At 33.6% G+C, this 17,842-nt stretch overlaps 1 protein-coding gene and 1 long non-coding RNA gene across 5 annotated transcripts; both read left to right on the plus strand.

Moving 5' to 3' along the window:
- Nucleotides 1–1,159: 1,159 nt before the first annotated feature.
- LOC115970006 lies at nucleotides 1,160–4,470 on the plus strand. The gene is made up of 4 exons (XR_004087103.1): nucleotides 1,160–1,287; nucleotides 3,039–3,144; nucleotides 3,915–4,249; nucleotides 4,374–4,470. It is a non-coding gene; the product is annotated as an uncharacterized LOC115970006 (long non-coding RNA).
- A 5,020-nt stretch (nucleotides 4,471–9,490) lies between these two features.
- LOC115971230 (hypersensitive-induced response protein 1-like) lies at nucleotides 9,491–15,364 on the plus strand. 4 transcript variants are annotated; one of them, XR_004087263.1, is made up of 5 exons: nucleotides 9,491–9,731; nucleotides 10,225–10,580; nucleotides 10,946–11,013; nucleotides 14,580–14,676; nucleotides 14,791–15,364. XR_004087263.1 is itself a non-coding variant. In XM_031091018.1 (5 exons), the coding sequence occupies exons 2-5, from the start codon at nucleotides 10,402–10,404 to the stop codon at nucleotides 14,868–14,870; spliced, it is 288 nt and encodes a 95-aa protein (XP_030946878.1). In that variant the 5' UTR covers nucleotides 9,497–9,731; nucleotides 10,225–10,401; the 3' UTR covers nucleotides 14,871–15,364. The 4 variants fall into 4 exon arrangements, 1 of the variants encoding a protein (XP_030946878.1); XR_004087264.1 differs by having other exon boundaries at nucleotides 9,497–9,731; nucleotides 10,225–10,415; XM_031091018.1 differs by having other exon boundaries at nucleotides 9,497–9,731; nucleotides 10,225–10,415; nucleotides 10,917–11,013.
- The last annotated feature ends 2,478 nt before the right edge of the window (nucleotides 15,365–17,842 follow it).

Consider the following 17,842-nt stretch of genomic DNA (forward strand, 5'->3'; position numbering starts at 1 on the left):
TGAAGGCTTATTCTTACACTTGAAGGCTATTAACGTGGAGATTTTGTGGGTGAAGGTGAGCAACCTATCCCTAGGAATATATATATATATTTTTCATTAGCTTCACATAAAGGCTCATACTTGCACTTAAAGGTAGAAAGGTATTTCTACTTGTTAAGCAAACTAGATTCATATGCCATTCTCTCTTCTTTCTTTTTCTATATTCATATTACCTTAATGTTTTCATTCTCTCACACGATGTCTTATTTTCTTTTTCAGTTTTTTCCACTTGACTATATCAAAAATTATGCTTTAATGGAGAGAGAGAGAGAGAGAGAGAGAGAGAGAGAGAGAGAGAGAGTCTACTAACACTATCTATCAAAAGAAGAAGAAAAAAATCTTGACAAAAAAGTTCTATGAAACCCTACGTAAGACATATAAAGCCATTCATTCTTAAGAGAGAGTCTACTAACACTATCTATCAAAAGAAGAAAAAAAAAATCTTGACAAAAAAGTTCTATGAAACCCTACGTAAGACATATAAAGCCATTCATTCTTATAATTAAATGTTTAGGAACTATTTTTTTTTCTTTCTTTCCCTCCTTTTTTTTTTCTTTATTGCATTTAGGATTAATAACATAATAGCTAAGCGGAAATAAATCCAAAAAATGTTTGTGTCACAAAAAAAATCACAATTTTTACCACAACTTGCCATATGACGAGTTATAAGTGGAGAATAATAGTGGGTCCATGAGGTTCTATATCTCCACAACTCACAAGCAAAAGTTGTATTATTTTTTGTAACACTAGCATTAGCATTTTTCAAGTAAGTGTAGGTCTCTTTCTCAAAAAATAAAAAGTAAGTGTTGGTCCCCCTAAAAAACATAAAATAAAATAAAAATGAGTGTAGGCCCATTTTTATCTATTTTTTATTTTGAAAGGATAAGTGATAATTTTGTAAAAATAAAGTGATTTGTAGTTCGAAACCCAACAGCCCTAATTCGTTCCTTTTATTTTCTTGTACTTTTTCCTCCTTCGCGCACCACACTGCAAAAACTAGTGAAGGAAAACGAAATCAATGGAAGAGGGAAAAGAACCTCCAATGAATAAATATAAGAAGAAGGATGCTCCACCATCGGATTGCAATGGTGATAGGGTTGTTACGGTTTCAGAGTTCGATTATTGTGTGGACAATCACTTCAAAGCCATCGAAATCATCTCTAAGCTCTGTGGAGAAGATGATGAAGATTATTATGCTCTTCAACAAACTGAAATTCAGCGTTTGTCTTCCTCACTCACTTTCTTAAGGTCAATACTAAACAATGCTCCTCCTACTTTTAAGTTTTATGTATGTATGTATGTATGTATGTGTTAGAGATATGAGTCCAGTTTTACTTGTACTACTGAGGTGGTATTATATGTATCGGATATATGATAGATTTTCCATCTTGAATAGGCAACAATAGCATCACACGTGATAGTAATTTGGTTAAAATATTATTTACGTCCCTAAATTTTTGCATGTATTTTGTGTTTTAGTCACTGAACTTTGAAAAGAGCTTTTTTCAATAGTTTGTAGCAAAAATAAGGATGAATGACCAAACTTTTTTCAATATTTTAAGGATGATTTTTATTATTATTAATTTTAAGAGACAGAAAGTGAAACATTTAAATAGTTTAGGGATAAAAAATGATGTTTTAAAGCTTAGGGTTGACAAAATTTGTGCAAATTTTAGGGATGAAAACAATATTTTAGCCGTTTGAATTTCATGTCATATCAAACAATTTCATGCCCAAAAACATTAGAAATACATAAAAGGATCCATGTATCGCTGTATGCATACATGTATGTATATGCAATGTTGAAATCTGTACTAGGCATTGCTTGTCATGGTTTTCGTACTTCTTATTATAATTGACTTTGGATTAAGATTTGGAAAAAAACATAGGCAGTATATCAAGTAAAGGAGGGTGTGTGATAAGCTAACCAAAGCTTATATTGTGCTCTGCAATCTTGGACCTTTCTGTTTTAAACTTAGTTAGTATTGCCACAAATTATAGTTGTAGCTGTTTATCCTTAATGATATGTATGTCTTGATGGGTGAAAGGGTAGTTGAATACATATGGTTGCCAGTTGTATACTCCCTGTATACTTGGGTAACTCTTTTTTTTTTTATCTTTAATATCAATAAATTTTTAATTACCTATAAAAAAAAAACATTCAAATGATGCCACCCTATTCATGAGCCCATTATCTACTGAGGTTTATTTTATTCTTATCATAGATGTGTGTGGATAAATTCAAGTTGTAAATTAACTGGAAGAAGGAATAAATAATGAGCAGAACATGCATAGCATGTAGCACCCTCTTCTAAATTTAGTGCAGTCACACAAGTGAACTACTGGACTGCTCATGTCAACAAATTTAGGGTGATAGTCATTTTTGGTTGGATAATGTTGAAAAATTAAAAGTATCTTAGGGCTTTATATTGACTTCTGAATCTCTTATATGAATATTTCTAATGATGCAATGAGTTCTAACTCATGTGGCATCTCCTATCTTGTAAGGTCAAGGTGAAGGTTGAGATTATCATCACTGATGATATGATGTTGTTCATGATTGATGCTTGTTTCCTTCCTTAATCATGTGCTAGTATTGCACATAGTTATGGGGCCTACTCAATTGTAATTGTAGATTTTCGGGTTGGTTCCTTTTCTTGTAAACAGAAAATTTTGGGTTGTGGCTTCTTGTAGCAAGTTGAAAGAGTTTTTTTCCTTTCAATACTTTCTTGTTTATCTGTGTTAACTGCTACTCCGAAATGAATTGTCTAATATAGATTTACTTATTTTATTACAGTACATATAACTGAACTATGAGGGAACCTTCTTCTCCTGCTTTTCTTGTGTTTTAAATGATGATGTTATTGCTGAATTCAGACTGTTTTGAAATTTCTATGAATAAAATCACGTTTCAACTTGGTAGTGCATTGTAATAGTCTATTTACAACAACTATATTATTTATGATTGATATGCACATTTGCTAAATGTCTCTCGTTAGATCTTGCTGCCGCAAAGACTTTGTTCTGTATGTTGGAGGGCATGTTTGGACTTTGGATTGGTGTCCTAGAATTCATGAAATGCCTGACTATCATATTAAACGTGAGGTACGTGTATCCTTTTTCCTTTTATACCTTGTGTGTGTGTGTAAATGTGACTTTGTTGGAAGTCTGTTGGGGTTGCATCCCTGCATTTGTGTATGCTTTTAATTCATACTTGTGAAAAGGATCTTTGCTATGATGTTCAGATAGCTTATCCTTTTTATTTTTTTATATATGAGTAAGAGTTATTTTATTAAAGAGAAGATTCCTTATCCTTGTTTGTAAGATTATGTTAAGAAGTTAGATGTTGGAATTCATCATCATCAGGGAAGCCTTGCAGCCCTTGCCTATTGAATCTTTACTAGACAGTTTAATGAATATTTTATAATAGCTTATAAATATTATTAGATAGGCAATTTGACTTTGGGAATTTTTGGGAAGAATTTGGGAAAATTTATAATTCTTACCTCATTGATACTTGAACATTTAGGAAAAGTTTATCCAACTTCAATATTGACCACAAAAACAGCAATTTTTTTTTAAAAAATCTTCATCATGCTGTATTATTCCCAGTTGCTTTAAAAGTGCCTTCCACACACAAACATGTATGTTTTTTTGTTTGCATGTATGAATGTATGTGTTCTTAATGTTATTTGTAAAAAGCCAAATCCTTTAATTTTTGGTTAGGCAGTGTACCATTTGATAAATTTGATGTAGTTTCATTTAGGCAATTGTTTGTGATATTATTGGTAACAACTAAATTGGTTGTTTGGGATAGTTAGAGGGCATTGTTAGGGAACACCATAATTGATAATCTGGTGTATTCTAAATGTCAGCGTAAATGAGGAAGAGGTGCCACCTTCAATAGAAAAGTCAAAACAGGGAAATAAAAACAATGGGGCCATGAAGGACAAATCAACATTATCAAAGAGGCCAAGAGGAAGGCCTAGATAGAAACCAATAGAAGACAATGACGCCGTAGCAACTCAATCAAAGAGGCCTAGAGGAAGACCTAGAAAAAATCCGATGGAAAATTCTCTCGATAATTTGGACTGCAACGACCAGTATGTTCAAGGTCTTGCTGTTCAACTTTCAGAAAATTCATCAGAAGCACATGCTGTGGATGGGGTTCCTAGGGATGCCCAAGAACATTCTGTACAAGAAGAAAGTGGTAAAAAACAAAAACGTTTCCATGTTCCTTAAATATTGTCTCAGCTTCTCTTGTTCATATATATCAAGTCTTCTTTAGATGGTTTTGTAATTTCTTCTTTTCCTTTCCATACCTATCAATGCAGGTGGGAGGTTCCTCTTCCTTGTACAATGAAAGTTATCTATTCTTCTGTGCATCAGGAGGGTACTGATCCCTGCTTTGTAAAATTGGAGTCTGTATTCAGATGCTCAATGTTGAAAATCCCCATCCCTTTTGGCTACATCCTACAGGGAACTGGACATAATTAATATTGAATTGTAACAAGTTCCTATTTGTTACAGGCAACCGTCTTTGTTGACCTTGTTATTTGGTTTACTTTACATGATGAAAGGATGATTTGCACGCATGATTTTCCTGCTTGCTGGATGCCATGATGGAACTGTAATATTTTCATTTCAAATATCTTGTTCTTTTTATTATTTATTTATTACATTTTTTTCTGCTTGGCTTCACATTGCATCCTAGTTGTTACTGGCCAATACTTAACCAGGCTCTTGCATGTTGGGAATAAGGAAATAGGTTTTTGCTTTTGGTAAAATGACATGTGATCTGGACATTCTTGGTTTAGAACTAAAAATGTTTGTCTTACATTCAGGTTGCTTTATGGAAGTTTTCTGCAAGTTGCTCGTCTAAAGGTAGTGGGCATATTGTAATATTGTTTCAAGGATTGGAATCATGGTGCAATATGAATTACTTGTGTGAACTTAATTTTCCAATTTTTGCTCCTCAGTGCAGATACGGTTCCCATTACAGCACTTTTCTGGTCTCCACTTGAAAGGCACTGCTAGAAGATGGAATTTTATTAAATTCTTCTTTTAGTCATCTTATAAAATATTCAGCTCTATGATTATCGTTTAGGCAAAATGTTAACGGTGTTGGTTTTAGACCACCGGGCCTAGTAACCTAGTGGTACCCGGTTCCATTGTAACCGTTAGGTCGGGGTTTTATCCCCCACAATTACCCAGCAAAAAAAAAAAAATGGTGTTGGTTTTAGATGGGACCCAGTAAGTCCGGTTTTTTACTTTGAAGAGAATAATATTCAATTGCAATTGTTTTTTCCACTCTTTGTTTAGCTGAGATTTTGGGGTGTATGACCATCAGCCTTATCTGCAAACTGTAAAATACACATGTTTAGGCAACAACCATCAAACCGCAAAAACAGTAAAGACAAAAAAGACCAAGTCTTTATGAAGAAGTTTCATATGGGTACAATTAGATTATGATAAAGTAGAATTCTATCTAAGATAAAAATAAAAATAATTTTTTTTTTTTTTTTTACACTTATTGTCTAGAATAATGGAAATGAATAAGAAAGATGGAAGATATTTCAAATTGAAACAATTTTATAAGTTTGTAATTTTAATTAACAAAATTAAAAGTGTAGGATCTAATATCTTTTTCCCCCCCCCTTATTTTATTGCATTTGGGACCTAATATATAAATCCAAGCCCATTTTACCTTTAAAAAAAAAAAAAAAAAAAAAAAAAAAAGAAGAAGAAGAAGAAGAAGAAGAAGAAAATAAGTGGCAATATTGTAAATAAAGTGATCCCTAATTCAAAACCCAGCAACCCCAATTTGTTCCTTTTTTCTTTTCTTTTTCCTCCTCCGCAATGAATAATAAGAAGGAGAAGGATGCTCTGGTTGTAGACTCGGAGGATTTCAATGGTGATTGGGTTACAATTTCATAGTTCAATTATTTCATGGAGAATCACTTTAGACCTATGGAATCCATCTCTAAGCTCTGTGATTACGGTTTCAGAGGAAGACAAACTGAAATTCAATGTTTGTCTTTCTTAGTCACTCTCTTAATAATGCTTCTTCTACTTTTATGTATGTATGTATCTATCGAGTTAGAGATGAGTCCAATTTTACTTGTATTGCTGTATCATTTTTAATATTGTACTCAATCTCAGTATTTGTATTGCACATTCTTACTAGCTTTACTCTATTGCTATCATATTGAAGTAAAAAATTAATAAGTTCAAAAATATCAAATTATTATTTAAAATTTTGATTATCTTTTTATATTGACTATGTTATTTATTTGGGTTAGTAATCAAACTGTTAAGAGCCAGATAAAAGTAGTGTTCATTAAGTCACATCGCTTATATGAAATTGAAATAAAAAATGAAGGACCAAAAATGAAAATTTTGAAACTTAAAGAGCTAAAATGAAAACAAACTCAAACTTTAAGGGTTAAAAACTTAAAGGACCAATGGTGAACTTTTATATATGATTTGGCCTGTATAGATTACAATCCTAGTGCTAACATTGTTTTTCATAGCATTTGATTATTCAGCATATCACACTGACTCTGTCATTCAATCAATTGGTTCTCAAAAATTTTTATTTAGATCCTCTATTGGAACTATTGAATTATAAAAAGAAAAAGTTTCTTTAGAGCAATTTTCTTAGACTAGAACTCAAATCATACATCATACTTTTCCAAGCCTAGTTTGTTGTGCAGGAATCCGTAGTTCCAAATCATACAGCTGGTAAGTTCATTTAGAAGTCCATACCAATGGGATTAAAAAAGTACGCTAGCTTTAATTGTTATGTTTACATTATTGACTATGAGCAGATTATCTGGTGTTGATTGCGGATTAGGAACTTTAATTGAAAAGGTGCTAGGGAACTTTTTTTGTGGTGTTAGATAAATACAATATGGACATCAACTTTTTTTCGCAAACAGTGGACATTCAGTCAATTTTCATTTTAATTCCTGTGCCATGGCTGCACTCTAACTCTATACGAACAAGGGCTATGACATTTGGCATTTTTTACTTTAAAAAACTCTTATGTTAAGTCTATATACCTGATAAATTCTAAATGAAACAAAAGCACAAGTTATATGGATTTTATTTGATGAAATAGGCATTTGTTCTTCATTTAACTATGAGAGCCACACATAGGCAGTTTTGGTTCCTAATTTTAAGAGATAAAGCCAATAATTAAACTTTTCTTAGCTATTAGTTTGACAATCTCGACCTTGTTTGATCAGTTTTGTGTGTTCTATTCTATGCAAATTTTTTCCATTACAAATAGGTAAATGGATGGGACAGATTTTGCTCGTCCCATCGTATCTTGCATAAAATGTACATATTCATTTAAATTATTTAATGTATAATATCCTATTTATTTATTATCTTGCATATTTGTTTTCTTATCCCCTAAATATTCTCTCTCTCTCTCTCTCTCTCTCTCTCTCTCTCTCTCCACTGTAGTATTATTAAATTTTATGTATATCAGTAGAATTTTTGTGCCATAAATTAAAATTTTATGTAAAAAAAAAAAAACATTTGACTAATACTATCAAAACCGTTTTAATAATTAGTAACTCATGAGTAAATTAACTATCTTAATAATTAGTGAGTCACATGACAAAAACTCTTTAATTTAAAGTGCAATAATCTTGAGTCACTCGGCTGGAGACATGGTGTAACATTTTTCAAGATTAGTTGTTGTTGTTGTTTTTTTTTTTTTTAATTTATTTATTTTTTAATATATATACAAGATAGAATTTCTACTCTAACCTAATCTAAATATATAGGTGTGTGAAACTCCTTCCTAGAGACTTGAACTCTGGTCCTTGCCCTTAACACCCCACAAGCATTTATATTTGTGGACTAACCACCGCACCAAACGTGCACATTGGTCAAGATTAGTTAGTAACTCTTTAATTAGTTATTACAAGAGACATGGTGAAACATTTTTTCATGATTTTATATCTTTGTACCCCATGTTTTCAAGATTGAAGGAATTTGACTAATCAAAGACTTAAAAATAGTGGTGATAAATAAATAAATAAATATATATATATACATATATATGTATTCTCTCTCACACTAATTTTAAGAGATGAAGCCAATAATTAAACTTTTCTTAGCTGTTACTTTGACAATCTCGACCTTGTTTGATAAGTTTTGTGTGTTTTATTCTATGCAAATTTTTTCCATTATAAATAGGTAAATGAATGGGATAGATTTTGCTCGTCCCACTGTATCTTGCATAAAATGTACAAATAGGCCTAATGCATCAAGCATTGAACAACTTTGATACGGTCTAAAAAAGATTATATGTTAGTTATAGAATTGGCATTTCAGGCTAATTAGATATAAAAGATGGAGTAATCTAATAAGTAGCTCTTGTGATTTAGAATGAAGTAAAACAAAAGTGACAACAATTAAATTTTTGTTAATAGCTGATCGAGAGATTTGACTTACTAAAAAAGCTTTAGAAATGTGTCATTGAAAAGGGATGAGAATACAACTAGAATACACAAAGAATGTTATTGGTATATATATAGTTTCCTTAGCAAAAAGAATGGAAAATATCTTCAAAATTGAATCCGAGTTCTGTTTTTTGGATACTCTCAAAAGAATGTAAGTTTATAGCTCTATTAAACCAGGCAGTTATGAAATTTTTTTCCATTACAAAAGGAAAGAAAAAAAAAGAAAAGAAATAATCATCTATTATTATTCTAACTAGTATGTAACCTATGCTTATGCACATGAACGATGAATTGTAGTGGTGATATTGATGTTAGTTTGAATTATTAAATATATATAACATTAGTTCAACCAGTACATTTGGAAGTACTAAAATTAAACTCTAATTAAAATCTAATTTTTACACTAAGTTAACTCACTTGGCACAAAAGTTTAAAATTTTAGATTAGATGAGGCACATGACATAAAATTATACTCTAATTGAATTTTAATTTAAAATATATTTGAATTTTCTCTCAACTTTAGTGATTAATACATATGTGTGTATATATATATATATATATATATTTATCTTTTATTTTAAAGTATTTTTAATACTTACGGAGCTGTGCGGTGAGCACAAAGTGAACTATTCTTTTGCCTTTTACTAAAAAAAAAAAAAGTATATTTGCTTGAATAAAATTGTATATAATCAATCATTAATTACATCCTCCTACTTTTTTCCCAAAAAGAAACCGAGTACGATGTTAGCTTCACCACTGTATGCATGAATTGAAATTTTATAACACCAAATTAGACCTGAGTAGTGTTATCACAATGTCATATAATCTGTAATACACACTTTACCTTACACATTTTACCTCATGAACTGAAATTCTAGTTAAAAAAAAAAAAAATGATTTGTTAAATTGTAAAATAAGAATTTTAAAACACGACTTCACAATGTTGGTCATGAGTGTACCTTACAGGAATTAAGATCAATACGGTATTCCTTAAGGATATTTCCAGAAGTACTTGTATTTACGATACTCGATAGGCACGCGCGACTGCACGAACAAGATTTCCACCAAAAAACAAAAAGTGACCCAGAAGACCTAATTATTGTTCCTCTTCTCTCTTTTTTTCACACCAATCCTCTGCTATGCTCCATTTCAAAAACTCTTTTTCTTTTAAAGGGGCAACTTCACTGCTTAGTTGCAGCGTCCAATAATCAGGTCATATTCTAATATATATTTCAATTATTATTATTACATCCTTGTAATATTACCTTCATTTTACAGATTAAAGAGGAGTGGTTTTTTTTTTTTTTTTTTTTTTTTTTTTTTTTTTTTTTTTTTTGAGGGTGGTGTTAATTACTCTATATTTTCTCTATGTTTCTTGTAGAGTTTCATTATTAAGCCGAGTTCCGCTATTAGGGTGGGTTTATGTACATTTGTTGCTTTCTGTTTTCTGATGTGGGTGTTTTATTTATTTTACGTTGCCTAATATATGGCCCAGGAAGTGACTTTTGATTCTGAATTATGTTGGCTTTGTGAATTTTTGCATTGCTTTTCTTGTGCGTAGTGTGAGTCTTAGTATGCGTATGAAGTTTTTTTTTTTATTAAAATATTAAACAAGACAGAAAATTTTATGTTCTGATTTTTGGGAGTATTGATTCGTTATTCTGATTTAATCTCGGTGTTGTGATTTCTTGCCATTTATTTGCAGGTTTTAATTAGTTGGTCTTAATGTTCTGTGGAATTTTCTTGATCAGGGCTGTCATGCTTCGGTCCCTTTGGATGACAGCAATGGTTATAAAAATCATTCCATACCCAATCATACCTTGAAAAGGCTTGGCCAGGGGGGTACTTTCATGTGCTGATATTGTTTCTATTGCCACCAGAGATGGGATTATGCTTGTCTGTTCTCTATCCTGAATTTTCATATGTTCTCTCTCTCTCATTTAGATATATTTTTTGTTAATATTAAGGGTCCTTGCAGCTAACGGTTTTAGCAACAGCTTAAGGTTTAGGATTTGATGATTGATTGTGGATAATGATGCTTAAATGAAACTTGGGGAAAATGTAAGAAACAGATTCTAAAAGAGTTGGCATTTTCATTACATTTTTATATGTTGAGGAAAGTACATATTGATTGTGGGGAAAGCTTAGAAACTTAATGAACTGAAAATATGTTCCTAGTGATTTTTGCTGTTTTTGTTTCCACAAATTGTTACATAAAACTTTACTAGTTGTTTCGGGAACTTTTTGGTTATTATTTTTCAGGCCTAAAGTATCAAAAATGAAAAAAATGAAATACTTTACTTATTCCAAATTCAGTTAAACTGACAATAAAGAACAGCTCTTAGTAACTCTTTTTATTGGAGTGCTCTGATGTAAATTCTATACTTAACATCACAGGCTGGTGGCCCTTTCTATCTCTTTAACAGGACGGAGGGAGAGCATTCATTCATATTTCAAAGCACTGGCCAACATTCCACAACCAGATGAGAAAAATGTATGTTCTGATTATTGGGAGTATCAATTCATTATTCCAATTTAATCCTGCCATTTAGTTTTAAGTATTAATTTGTTGGCCTCAATGTTTTGTGAGATTTTCTTGATCTGGACTGTGATGCTTCCGTCCTTCTGGATGACAGCAATGGTAATAAAATCTATTTCAGACCTCAAAGGATTTTGATAAAATTTATTTCATCAAGGAGGAGCCTGAAAAGGCTTGTCCCGGGTAGTTACATGCGCTGATATTGTCCAGAGATGGCATTATGCGGGTCTGTTCTTGATCCTTAATCTTCCTACTCTCTCTCTATTTTAAGATATTTTTGTTAATATCAGGAGTCCTTTCACCTAAGGGTTTTAGCAACAGTTTAAGGCTTACGATTTGATGATTGGTTGTGGATAATGATTCTTGAATGAAACTTGGGTAAAATGTAAGAAATAGACTTTAAAAGAGTCAGTACCTCTTTACATTTTTATATGTCAAGAGGAGTCTGTGAATAGATTCTAAATTTTTAGAGCATTCACAGCAGTGGATCTAAATTTTCAGCTTTTTAGCTATACAAAAAGTCACTTTATCTATTTTACCTTCTCACATCCTACAGCAGTGGATCTAAATTTTTAGCTTTTTAGCTATACAAAAAGTCACTTTATCTATTTTATCTTCTCACATCCTATTTTACATTTTAACATAATAAAATAATATAAACACTACAATAAAATAATATTTCATTCAACCACCAACACACCACCGCAACCACCACTAAACCCATAAAAATTACTGTACAATCACATCTCCACCGTGCCCATCAAAACTAGTGAAGAACAAAACAAAAACACAGGAAAAATCAACACAGCCAAACCAATGAAGAAGAACAAAACAAAAACCCATAAACCCACACTATTCATCTTTATCTCTGTCTTCTCCCTCTCTTCCCTCTCTTCAACCCACAAACCCTCATGGCACCACCACCACTCATTGCTGTGACAAGACAACCCAGCCACCAACTCACAACCAATCCATGGCAAAACCCACCATTGATCTGCCACCAGCCACGATCCACCACCACAAACCCACAAAACCCATGTTCTTCACCAATCATCACACCGCCACTAATTACTAATCCAAACTGTCAAAAGCCAACACAAGCCAACTACAAACTCATCCACACCCGAACCCACCACAAAATCTAGCAACCCACGACCACGATCCACCTAAAGAGGGGAGGCACGGCGGCGATCTACCCGGCGGCACGGCGGCAATCCATCCAGTGGCACGACGCGATCCATCACGGCATGACGGTGACCCATCAGCGGCAAGACGGCGATCCATCCAGCGGCACGATGGTGATCCTCGGTGTGACGGCGATCCATCCAGCGGCACGATGGTGATCGTCAGTGTGACGGCGATCCATCCAGCGGTGGCACGATGGCGATCCTTGGTGTGACGGCGACCCATCAGCGGCAAGACGGCAATGATTTACTCAGAGAGGCACGAGAGAGAGAAGCTAGAGAAGCTCAATGAAGATCGGCGAAGCAGAGAGTAGATGAGGGAGAAAAAAAAATAAGAAGGAAAGAGGAAGAAAGAAGAGAAGCCGGAGAGAGAGAGAGAGAAAAAGAAAGAAAGAAAAAATGTTTTTTTAATGGAAAAGGAGAGAGAAACTTAATAAAATAATATATATTTTTTTAGCTCTTATGAACAGTGCACATCTATAGATAGATATGCACTGTAGCAATGGAGCTAAAAAAAAAAAGATATAACTTCACTGCTGGGTGCTGATTTTAGGGGTTGAGGAGCTAAAATATAGCAATATAGCACCACTGTTGTGAGTGCTCTAAAGTACATAATAGTTTTTGGAAAAGCTTAGAAAGTTAAATAATTGAGATAAGTTCCATTTTTTCTGTTTTGGTTTCCTCAAATTGTTAGTCACCTTAAATTAGCCAACAATTTGTTTCAGGCACTTTTTGGTTATGGTTTTTTTTTTTCAGGTCTAAATTGTCAAAAAAAAAATTCAACAAAAAAAAAAAAAGAAAAAAAAAAAAAAAGAAAGAAAAGGGAAATACTTTTCTTTTTCCAAATATTGTTAAACTGACAAAAAAGAACAGCTCCCGGGAAGTTTGATGATGTGCTTGAGCCCGGATGCCATTGTTGGCCTTGGGTTTTGGGACAGCAGTTAGCTGGCCACCTTTCGTTGCGTGTGCAGCAGCTGGATGTTTGATGTGAAACAAAGACAAAAGGTTTGTTGCATGTTTTTTTTTTTTTTGCCTTAATTTCTCATTTCTTTTTCTTCTTAGGAATTTAGCTGGAAAATGCTTGTAAACAATTGTTCATATGATAGCCACATAGTATCATTGGGTCTTAGATGGATTTAATTTTTTTGAATTAGTAATAGTGTGAAAAAAAGAATCGTATAATTTGGAAATTATATGGGAAGACAAAGGTAACATTTTAAATTTGCAATTTACAATAATTTTTCTGTTCTGTAGCAATCAGATAGAGTAAAACAATCAATTTGTCTCTATACAAATGTCGTTTCTTCTTTTCTGGGTTTGAAGCAAGGGAACCCAAAACTGATTGGAAAGAATTAGTATCATACTGATTTGCAAGAAATGTTTGTCTGAAGATGTGTTTTGCTTAATTGTTGTCAAATCATGAGTGACTGCAGAATTGATCTAGAACTTTTTATTTTTATTTTTTGAGTTAAAAGCAGTAAAGTGCGAATATTTTAGGCTAAGCACTATCATTTTGTTTTAAACTATTTTATATGCTTAAAAGCATGATCCTTCAGTGGCTTCTGATCTATATATTTATATATTTTTTCAGGATAATGTATTTGTTACTGTTGTTACTTCTATTCAATACAGGGCTTGTTAGACAGCTGCTCATGCTTTCTACAAACTCAGCAACACCAGAGCACAAATCCAATCCTATGTCTTTGATGGCATGGATGTGTAACTGGACCTTGAAGTTGAAAGTCACCAAGTTTGTCTTAATAATGAAATTAAAAGAGTCATGTCCTTTACTATAAAATAAGGTCCCATGGGTCTGTATTTGTTAGGAAAATAAATAAATTCTGATAAGTCTGGGCTTTTCTAACTTGATATTGACTTTTGAAGTTTATGCTGAGAAGTATGGACTTCTTTTCTAACTTGACATTGATTTTTTGAAGTTTATGCTAAAACAATTGAAATTTCTATTCTTAGTGAAACAGTTATATAGGATAATCGTTTAATGTTTTAATGTTCTTTATGATTTGCTTAGAGCATCGTGATTAACTATGTATATCAATGCATATACTTGTTATGTCATAGTTTCCATTGGAGACAATTTTACCTATTTGTATATCATTTGGAGAGACTAACAGGCTTATATCCCTATTTTTCTAGTTATTAGAGCAAGTGTTCCTAAGTTGGTGCTGGATTCTGTTTATGAACAAAATAATTAGATCACGAAAGCTGTGGAAGAGGAACTCGAAAAGGAATTTCTGTGTCTGCTAATCTAGTTTAGTATTAGTCAAGTTACAAGGTAAATCTGTTTCTTTTTAATATCTTTGAATTTTACATGCATAGGCCAAGTCAGCTTACAGATTTGAGATTGTTCAAATGGTTATTGTGGACACTGAACCTGATGAACATGTGAAGAGGACTGTGAGTGAGATAAATGCCGGTAAGTGTTCATTTTGAATTGAACATTGTTTCTCCTCTCTCTCTGAGTAAGTTCGACTTCTTTCTCCTTGAATACTAATTAACCTGTCGTTGACCTTTTACATGCGATGAACAGCTGCAAGAATGAAGGTGGTGGCTAACGAGAAGGCTGAAGCAGAAAAAATCTTGCAAATAAAACATGCAAAAGGAGACTGAGCACGGTAAACATGCCAGCATCAGACCATTGAAGTTGGGCTGAGGGACAGTGTGCTTGCTTTTTCTATGAATGTACCTGGGACTACGTCAAAGGATGTCATGGACATGGGTTTGGTGACTCAATATTTAGACACAATGAAAGAAATTGGCGCATTGTCATCACACACAGACCAGGTGCTGTGAAAGACATTGCTTCACAGATTAGAGATGGCCTCCTTCAATCAAATACCACTCAGAATTAGTGACTTTGTTCCAACATATATGTTGCATGAGTGGCATTTCTAATGGTGTATGAAATGATTGGTGCTAGTATCTAAGAGTTGTCTTTTATTCTTCTTTTCTACTTTCCAAATTATTTACTTGAGTGATGATAGGAGCTAGGGATTGTCATGCAAGTTGCAACTAAGTGGTGTGGTGTGTATACATGGTGTTGAACTTGGCCATAGTATTCTTTTATAGGATGAGATGGTACTGATTTGGGTAATTTTGTGGAATCCTCTAGTGTTATATGCTATTTTGTAACTGTTGTCTGCATTTTGTGAATGGTTCGCTTTTGTAGGCTTGCTTTGAGAACAGACCAAAACTTGCGGTGGTTGTGGTTTTTGAGAACAGACCACTGGACAACAATCGTACTAGCCATGGAAGTATTGAAATTCTCCTTTATCTTATCAAGCCATGGTTGAAGCTCAATGTCATTGTTTAAGTTTCCTTCCCATTAGTTATTTTCATAATTTATTCTGTAAACATATTGGTGTCATTGACAACTAGTTTTACCTTCTAGATGTATTATCTCAATTAAAGTTTGATATATTTGTTAATGGGATTAGCATATTGCATGTCTTGTGTAGTTTTTCACCTATAAGGCTATAACACCCCATTTGGTGGTTTCCTCAACGGCTCAACTCCAGACCATGTGCTAGAGATGATCTTTAAAGCAACCTATAACAAAGTCAACAATCGATATCAATGATGACTCCCAAGTGGGAAAAAAAGGGAAGTAAAAAACTAACATCATAGACATTGAATTTTTTTTTTTTTTGTGAGAAGCTAGACATTGATTTACTTACTAAAGAAATTATGATAAAATTAAAGTTTGCATTGTCCCTTTCTATCAACAGTAAGAATCAAACTCAAAACCCACCCCAAAATGGATGTCTTTTGCACTTAGGTGGGAATTGGGAGAAGAGGTTCCATTTGAGCCAAATCTCCTTGTGTTCAAGCACAAAAATAAAAATAAAAAATTAAAAAATTAAAAAACAAATAGAACCATATATGATCATTTTGATGCCACAGACATACTAGCCAACTTTGTTTTGTCCCTTTTTTTATTATTTTTAATTATGTTTAAGCTCTCCCAATGGAACAGATCCTCTCCATTTTATGTTCTAAAGCAAATTATTATGGGGCTTTTCAAGGACACTCATTAGCATTTACTAATGGTATATGAAATTCTATCGGTTTTGTCCATTTGGAGGCAGGAATTGAGAGGGAACAAGAAAGACTGTGAACAGAGAAGTAGAAAAAGGGAAACTATAAATGAACTACATTAACAACGAGTTAGAATTTTTTTTTTTTTTTTTTTTTCCATCTGTGTAATACCTTAAAATTAGTTAACGACATCAAATTAACTATTTTCCATATGTAATTTTTTTAAATGGAATAGAATTTCAACTTAGGTCATCAACTCTATTATTATTATCGTTCTCATCATTACTTTAAGTCACCAATCAGTTTTTGGTGTAAATAGATTCGAATTTTACATCTATAATTTGACAATAAAAGATTTTCTAGTTGAGTTAACTATAACAAGCAAAATAAAAAAACTTAAATAGGCTGTTAATTTTTTATTTTTTATACTTGGGGGATCAAAAATACTTAACATTAAGGAAACCAAAAGCAGAAGTAAGAAGACAGGAAATAGAACCCATCAAGGCCACCACTAAGCCAAGAGTCTTGTAGCATATTTGGTACGTAGTTTTGTTTCCTACCAAGCTATCCAAGGTTCAAATTCCTTACTTTGAATTGTAATTTGTAACTAGGGGTGTCCATGGGTCGGGCGGGTCGGGTTTGTGCCCAACCCGCAAACCGACCCGCAAGAGATCGGGTAGCAGATTCTCAACCCGTAACCGACCTGTTAAGAGGGTCGGGTTCCGTGGGTCGGTTTGTCAGTGGGTGGCATCGGTTTCGGGTGAGGCCGAAACTCGACAGAAAACATAGAAAAACGGCTAAAATCAGCGAGATCTCGCCCAATCCAGCCAAGATCCGATGAGGATTTCATCCAATCCGATTATTTTTCCCCTAAATCGTGTCGAGAATCGCTGGATCTGGTGTATCTATGCCGGATCTGATTGTTTTGGTCGTCGAAATCTGCCAGATCAAGCTAAAAACTCGTCGGAATCGCTGGAGAATTCGCCAGAATTGATGTCTTCGAGTGGGTCGAATTTCACCAGTTTTGAATGAGGGGACTCGAAACCGACCCACTAGCGTCGGGTTTTGGAGCTCGGGACCCGCGGCCGACCGCCAGAGCAATCGGATCAGGTGAACGCCGGTCGGGTACGGGCGGGTGGCCGGGTGGGTTGGACAACCCTATTTGTAACTACCAAATTATCAAGAAGAAAAAAAATTCAAACTCTTGAGATATAAGAAAAAAAAAATGGGAAAAGATGTGGATCTTTCCCTCATGATTACAAATAAGAGGCAATTTAGCAATATTATAGGCCACAAAATTAATTTTTCTAACAGTATTGTAAGGACTCAATTTGTAACGATCCCAAAATGATATTGGGTTCGCACGTTAAGGGCCCAAACAATATAATTTGTAAAGCGTGGGTTTGAAAGGCTAGGCCTTAGTCACCGGACGATGGTTGGTCGTGGTGTTCATACGGAAATAAACTATGTTCGTTCGAGAAGTCTCTCTCCTCGGTACGGCCTGGGAGGCTCTGATTCTTAGCCTTTTTTCCCAGCCCTTTCTT

This window comes from Quercus lobata, chromosome 12 (genome assembly GCF_001633185.2).
Source record: "Quercus lobata isolate SW786 chromosome 12, ValleyOak3.0 Primary Assembly, whole genome shotgun sequence".
In the NCBI taxonomy this organism is placed as follows: domain Eukaryota; kingdom Viridiplantae; phylum Streptophyta; class Magnoliopsida; order Fagales; family Fagaceae; genus Quercus; species Quercus lobata.

Coding starts and splice junctions, on each gene's coding strand:
- LOC115971230 (XM_031091018.1), top strand. Junction 11,014..14,579: donor CACAACCAGATGAGAAAAAT/GTATGTTCTGAT, acceptor TTACATGCATAG/GCCAAGTCAGCTTACAGATT. Junction 14,677..14,790: donor TGTGAGTGAGATAAATGCCG/GTAAGTGTTCAT, acceptor TGCGATGAACAG/CTGCAAGAATGAAGGTGGTG.